Genomic DNA, 7,500 nt, shown 5'->3' with positions numbered 1-7,500 from the left:
CGCAAATACACACACACACAAATATATGTTATATATAAAAATATATGTGATATATATATATATATATATATATATATATATATATATATATATATATATATATATACATTCACATTCACTCACACATACACTCACGCTCGTATACTCACACTCGCACTCAAAGTCACACTTATACTCACACTCACCCACACTTACCTCCTACCCCCTACCTTCTCTCCTCCACCCATACCCGCAACCCCCACCCTTCCACACACAGAACAACCCACCCACAAACCCTTACACACACACCAAAACAACCCACGTAGTGCATACTGATTCGAACACCTCTCGACCCCCGTCACATGAAGCTTTCAACATCGTGGTCGGGACGGTTTGGACTCCCTGCTACATAACGCTCACCCTAGCGGTTTTGTCAGAGAGTGAAAGTAGGACGCTCTTCCCTCGGCTCCCAGACCTTCCAGACGGGCCGTAATAACGTGAATTAAATCCCTTGTGTGATGGGAGTTTTCCGTTCCTTGGGGTTGGGTTGGGGGTGGGGTGGGTAGGGGGCGGTTTGTTTACATTTTCGGATGGGTGTTGAGAGGGTTGTGAAAGGGGGGGGGGGGTGATAGGGGGTGATGGGGGGGGTTTAAGTTAATCTTCATGTTGATGGTGATGTTGGGGGATGTGTCTGGTGCATGGATTTTGATAGTGTTGGTGATGATGATGATGATGATTATGATGATGACGATGACGATGATGATGATGACGATGATGATAATGCTGGTGATGATGATAATGATACTGATAACGATAACGATATTGATACTGATAATGATAATGACGATGATAATGATAATACCACTATTGGTAATGATAATGGTGTTGATAAGATGATTTTCACATCAATATAAACCAAAAAAAGTAACGATAATGATATTAAACATATCAGTAATAGTATGGCCGTTGTCACCATCGTAATAATAACGATGATAACAACGGAAATTCCACAGACGAGTTTCACAGTGGATTCTTCCTCTGTGGAAATAACCATTGTCGTAAAGGCGCGCAAACTGCATTCATTATAACGCGAAGGTTAATGATAATCGTGATGACATAATGGCTGTATGAATAATATATAAACAGTTATTCTGATTACTCGCTTGTGAAACTGTACTAATTTTATCAGTATTACAGTCTGTGTGTATGACATGCGCCTCCGCTTCACTTTCACAACAGCATGAGCAAGAGTGATGTTGAATATGTAGTCTTACGCTGCAATATACTTTATTTTCATACCATTGTATGTATATGAACAATAATATTTCGGTTGATTAGGATGAAATTTTTATGAACAATAATATTTCGGTTGACAAGGATGAAATCTATATTATGATTTTATTAATAGCGTTTATTTTTTTTCCTTGTGTTCGAGATCTGTGTCCGCCTGTTCGAAATGCTGCATCTTATATTTTGGAAATACGTTTTCTGCTATACTAGTGGGACCGTGAAAACGTTCAGAATTCACTAAAAAATACGAACTTGTTTTGTTTTTGGTATGTTGAAGCACTAGTAGTAAAATAGGCTATCAGAAACATTATATTGATCGTTATTTTTTTCTTGTTTCTTCAATATAGAGATTATTCGTAGGTTTGACTTGATTTCTACGCAAATGTGAGGCCATGTTTTTCTTCGTAAACTTTCTAATTTCTGTATATGGCTAACGTAGTGATAAGAAGATAGTGAATCGTGCCGGCTACTATTCTTAGTCTACCAACTGTATGGTTGACGCTAACGAGAAATTACATCACGTCGATGCAGGTGAATTCAAACATTTATTTGCAAGATATAATAAGAGCAGAAGAATAGATTCTAACGTCAATATCATGAGTGATGAGAGCCAAGGTTACCCAGCTACAATTCGAGATCGATACTCGGCTGAAGACTTCTCGGTAAGGTTGGTATTTCGGTCGAGTTGCCTTGCAAAAAAATTCTTTTCTCTAATTTCCGGCAATAATTACGTAAAGTTACATTAATTTTAAATACCATATGCTTTGGAAATATTTTTTACATTCCGATGAATATCTTATTGATTGTGTACATGTACATAATTGATAGTAATGCCTAAATAGTAGATTCGTAGGGGGCGTCGGCATCTGTATGAGTGACGTATTGATGACGTCAGCGCGGGGCCGCCGATGCGCCGACTCGCGCCGGCCGGAGTTGTCGTGAAGCGCGCGTCGTCGAGATCGGACGTGCCGCTGTGCCCTTTAGTGTCGACCAACAAACACTTCACAGACGGTGAAGAATGTGCTTGTAGCGAAAACCTACACAGGTCCTAGAGGGCAACATTAAGGGAGTGAACGAGTGTACAAAGTGAAGCCTAGTGGCTTGTACATAAGTGTGTATATACAGTGATTGTTGGTGCTGGTTTGAGAGCCAGCGCGTCGCCGTTGTTCGTGGATACTGTGTATCCTCTGCTGCCGTCCTCCTGCTGAGCGCCGAGTGTCGCCTCTTCAGCAGCCATGGCCGATGTAAGTAGGGGCCGCCCGCCCCCGCCCGTGCTTTGCGGGCTGCTCGCTGGCGCGGGCGTTGTTTCTCGGGCTGGGTGGGTTGTCCGAGCATTTTCCTCTCCACCATGTAGGCCTACAGCTAGCTCCAAAGTGGGTGCAGGATAGTCAGGAGCGGCTTGTGGGTGGTGGTGAAGGCACGCATTGATCTGTGCGGTGCGGGCGCGACCCGTCCAGGGAATCAATACCCGGTAGAGGGACGGGGGCGCTGCCCACTCCACCTGCAACTCGCTACACCTGCAATACTGTCACTATGCCCACTAAAGTATCCTGTCCAAGAGGTTGGCTAAGTTGCGTTACGAAAACCCCAATAAATGGGTCTTCGGACGTATTCCGCCGCCAAAGTACTAACCACAGCAATAAAGTACCGAAGCACCTTAGGGAAGCGCATAAGCGTAAGAAAACACCAAAGTAGCGGAGTATGAGTAATGAGTGAGTAATTTCCCGTCTTGAGGCTGCTGTTCAAGAGGACTACCGGTAGGCAGGGGAGGCGGTTATAAATAGTTCAGTTGGTAACATATCAGAGGCAAAAGGCTCAGGGTGGTAATGCTGAGAATAGCCCCGTGTTGGAAGGGAGACCTGAGGGGTCCAATTAAGACAGGTCGGAGAGGGGAAAGCCAGCGATTATGTTACGCCCAAAAAGTATGCGCTTTCGAGGAGGAGAGCGCAGACGCCGTCATTTGGCAGAGAATGTTCCCCCTTGACATGGCATGAAATTTAAATCCCAAAATGCCAGCTGGAATTCGCTCAGAAATGACAAGTTCATATGATTATGTACATGTAAGTGCTCTTCATCAGCACGAAGTTCTATCATGCTAAAAAGTAGAAATTTTGATGTAGACGTTCCTAAGTACCGTATGTAACTCAGCGACACCGAAATCGTAGCGTTATAACCTCGTCTGTTTTCCCTAAATGATTAATAATATCAAATATATGAATTTAATATATCTACCCCTTTTTTTCGCAGAGGAGGGGTTAAATATCTAAGTTATTGGATAGACATGCTATTTTCTTCACATTCCACAGTAATATTCCATAAACTAAATACGAGACAAGTACTAAGTTCACGATTCAGCAGATGAACCCCCTTCGTGATCGCACATCCCATGAAAGTTTACTTATGTGGATTTCACAAGATGTCCCAAATCCACACAGTTGCATTAGCAAAATCCAATCTCTCAGACAATGGAGTCTCTTTTCCTGTTAAGTTTCAAAGAGACTCTTGGTGGAAGTGATAGACGAGGAGGTAGCGGTTGGGAGTAGAGTAAGAAAGGGGGAGGGTCGGTCTGCGGACCAAGTGGAGGCGAGGGACGTAGAGCAGTTGTTATAACGAGATCTCCGATTTTCCGCTTAAATTATTCTAAGTGGTCTTATGTCCAGGATGGCATACAAGTCCATAAGAGTGCCAGCTCCGTAATTCAAGGGAGACCAGACTCCACTTTTCACGATTTAAATCGATCTATCAACTTAAAAATGTTTTTTATGTATGTATATATCTTTAATCATTTCTCACCACGAATAAGAAGCATATGGTTCCACATCTTTACAGTTTCTGCTCGAATCTACGCGAATGCAAGATATTCTGTGTGGTAAGAGCAGCAGCAGCATATGATCGATTGCGACCAAGGTTTTCCCAAATTCATACTATAGAGGATATATATTTGCCAGGGAAATGTCTTCTCTATTTTTTGCTCGAATGATATAATCGTATCACAGATTCAATAAAGAAGACCACAGTCTTACATTACTGATTTTTTTTCTTTTTTTGTAAGCATCAGACGAATGTGTCTCCGAATGAATATATTGATTTCAAACCTTGTTAAAGCTCTCAAGAGAACAGCTCGCCATACTGCTTACGAAAGTGGTGATCGGCTGCCCAGGAGCAAACTATCTCCCTTATTCCATTCGTAGTAAAGGCCATACTACTAAGATATTCTTTTAATCATTCTGAAGGACTGCCTTGTGGGTTTATAGAATGATGGGCAGTTTGTTATGATTTAAAGAGAAATGAATGTCCTCTAAATGGATGGCAGTATAAGGAGGCCATTATTTTGTTTTCACACTCTACTTGAAACAATACAGGCCTGTTTTGACAGCCAACAGCTGTTCCCACAAGAATGAGAGTATCCTAAATCAACCGGCAGAAATCCAAGATGGCGGCGTTGATGCCAACTGATAGCAGGCGTGAAAGTCGGCTGCATCCATTACTATAGTATTCAGTTTTTATGTATGTATAGTTTTGTTAAAGAATCAAAGGATAACCCACATCTCTCTGCTCAATATGTATAAAGTTTTGTAGGGATGTATCGATAAGAACCGGCTTCTCACGGCTCTTTACAACTGTACGCAGACGCTCAACTATTGATTGGAGTTGACGGTGTTGCCGGGTGTCGCTGGATTCCCAACTCCCCGGGAAGTTGACAGGTAATGTTCTACAAAGTTTCTCACTTGTTTCCATCATTTTCCTCACCTTAAGCAAATGAAGCCCGCCGCATTTGTTTCGAAATGGGAAGCTTGAGAGAGAGAAAACTTCAGATGGAAATACAGATGGTGGCGTAGAAGGGGGGAAGGGGGGGGGCGGGGGGCGGCCCCAGAGGAGCTGACACTGTTGAACGAGCCGGACTGGACTGGTGTTCAGGTGCTGGGATGGTGCATTGCAGAGGTGGGCTACACTGCCGCCCACCCGATAGCTATTGCACAGCCAATGGTCACTAGATTTGCTTCTACTTCTCACCCCAATTAATGGAACTCTCATAGCTGTTGGGATAAGTAGATGAAGATGATCAATAAATTCTAAAATTCAGCTTAGGATAAGAGATCTGCGCCTCCTGGGCACCCGGCATCAAGCGGCATCAGCATGCCGGCTTTAGTTAATTATGCTTTTGAGCTTAAGTACTCCTGACATCTGGCTTTTGTATTATAACAGCAGTTTACAGCGATTACTTCACCCATACCGAGCAGTACGAAACTTTCAGGAAATTGCTTTCAAATTTCGATTGATAAGCTAGGAGGAAACTCTGCGAACCGGTTCAGAAGCCGGCGTCCCGGCTCCGCACCCTATCGATGTACCCGTCAGCTGTAGCTTAGCCATTACTTCAACACGAATCCAAAGTCATAGTTGGTAAATCGAAATAAATGTACACTTATATATATTTATTTGTTACTTGTTACGAAATAACGTCTTCATACCTTTAGTGTGTAGTAATCTGTGCCCTAAAAGAAGCAGCGAGTCCCTCAACAGTCAAGAAGCCCCATTCTGCTCGCAGGAAGCCATACGCACCTATTACATTCTAGGTCCTAACGTCTGATTTTTTTCTTTCGTTTCTTGCTTGTCCAGAGTTTTAACCTTGGACTGTTGTACAAAGGACGGGCGGCCTTTTATCGTTTTACATAGTTATTTCAACCTAATTAGCCGTGTTAGATGGGCTAGATGGCTTTGGAAATACGGCTTAGTACCTGTAACGATTAGCTCAATGCGTGGAGCAACCAGAGTTCTTTTTCGTAATCCTTACGTAATCATTTTAGTCCGTACGGTGGTTGCCAACCGCTCTTCCTCCTCCTGTTCTTCAAGCCTTCGTTTCCTGTGTTATTTTCCGTTTGTTTATTTTTCGAGGGCAGCATATGGTTGGTGCAAGACTATTATATTTGCCTGATAGTAGCGTACGAAGCGATCGAAAATGAAAATGATAATGCTATATTGGTTAACAGGAAAATGTTTTGATACGGGGGCTGGCTGCCAGGTGCACCCACCGGCTTCAGACGTTAGTGTTGATTTCCATACTGCAGGATAAAGTATTATTGCGCATTTAATGTAAACGTGTAGAATTGCCGTTAATTTACTCATTACTCGTAAGAAGTAGTTTTTTTTACACCTTTCCATAGTATTTCCTTTCCGCGGAAGGAAGAAAAATGAACCCGGAGGCTTGTTTTGGTCCTGCAATTTGAATCTTTATTGATAACCGATAATTATTCATCTATCGATAGCCGTTGAAATCGCAGCAGCACGGTGTAAGCTGATTGAGATGGAGCACCACACTGCGTCTCCCAAGGCAACTGCACGTGATACAAGGCCATGTGTTTGCAGAGTCGTACCTTTTCTAATCCTCTCAGTGACTCGCAAACTCAACGCGTGGTGTTGCACCATTGACAGAAATCCTCCCCTTGGACTAGGCTTTCGGGGTGACCGTCCTGCAAAATGACTGCTTCGGAAATCTTGCAAGAAGGTGGCACCGGAGCTCGCAACCGTCCCGCGCCTCCACCGTCCGCTCGCCAGCCCCGAGGCGCGGCGGGTCCACACAGCAACGCCACCACCCGCCCACCGCCTTCTTGCTGCTCGCGAGTTTCCGCTTACTGAATAACGCCGAGAAATTGATTTTGCGGGGGAGGTATTTCGCTGGCGTGTCATGGCTGGGGCTGGGGCTCTCGCGTCGCCGTTTGCGATCGCAGCGTGGAAAAGGGAGGGCATGGAGACGGGCGGGCGTAGGAAAGGGGGAGGGGGGGGGGAACAAGTCCGGGGGGTTAGCTTTCCAACAGCTGTTTTTGTCGGCGATGGTTTAGTGTTCGTGTTTGGGTGGGTTCGCCGAGGGAGTGGGGGGGACCTTTGTTCATTCTCCCCTCCCCCTCCCCTCCCCCTTACCCCCTCATTCCCGCCGTGGCTTTTAAACTTTCTCCAAAACCGAGATGGGGATTCACAGTACTCGTAGTAAGTACTGTGATTTAATCGCAGCGTATTTGAAAATGCGTTTTATAGAGAGAGAAAGAAACGAGGGCCAGAGTTTAAAAAATGATTTTATAAATACATTTCAGCCAGCGGTTTGACTTGAGTAATTTAGTCTAACAAAAACAAACTGGAAACTGAAGCAGAACTGTGGCCTCCCTCCCCGATCCAACGTAACAGCCGTATCCCCCTCCCCCTCCTCTCCCCCACCCTCACCCATCCGCCGTCCGCCCT

At 44.3% G+C, this 7,500-nt stretch overlaps 1 protein-coding gene across 9 annotated transcripts in view; it reads left to right on the top strand.

Moving 5' to 3' along the window:
* Atpalpha (sodium/potassium-transporting ATPase subunit alpha) overlaps positions 1–7,500 on the top strand; it is a 182,629-nt gene that overhangs the window by 154,694 nt on the left and 20,435 nt on the right. For 3 of the 9 annotated variants that reach the window (XM_070120590.1, XM_070120589.1, XM_070120588.1), the window contains exon 1: positions 2,201–2,513. The exons of 2 other annotated variants lie outside the window; for them this stretch is intronic. In XM_070120590.1, coding sequence (XP_069976691.1) covers positions 2,505–2,513 — 9 coding nt within the window. In that variant the 5' untranslated portion in view covers positions 2,201–2,504. Of the gene's footprint in view, positions 1–2,187; positions 2,514–7,500 lie in introns of those variants that run through there. 4 more of the 9 variants (XM_070120594.1, XM_070120593.1, XM_027367938.2 and 1 more) reach the window with 3 other exon arrangements.

Source organism: Penaeus vannamei, chromosome 4 (genome assembly GCF_042767895.1).
Source record: "Penaeus vannamei isolate JL-2024 chromosome 4, ASM4276789v1, whole genome shotgun sequence".
Lineage (NCBI taxonomy): Eukaryota > Metazoa > Arthropoda > Malacostraca > Decapoda > Penaeidae > Penaeus > Penaeus vannamei.
Note: the sequence above shows the minus strand (reverse complement) of the source record. Positions and strands in the feature narration are given on the sequence as shown.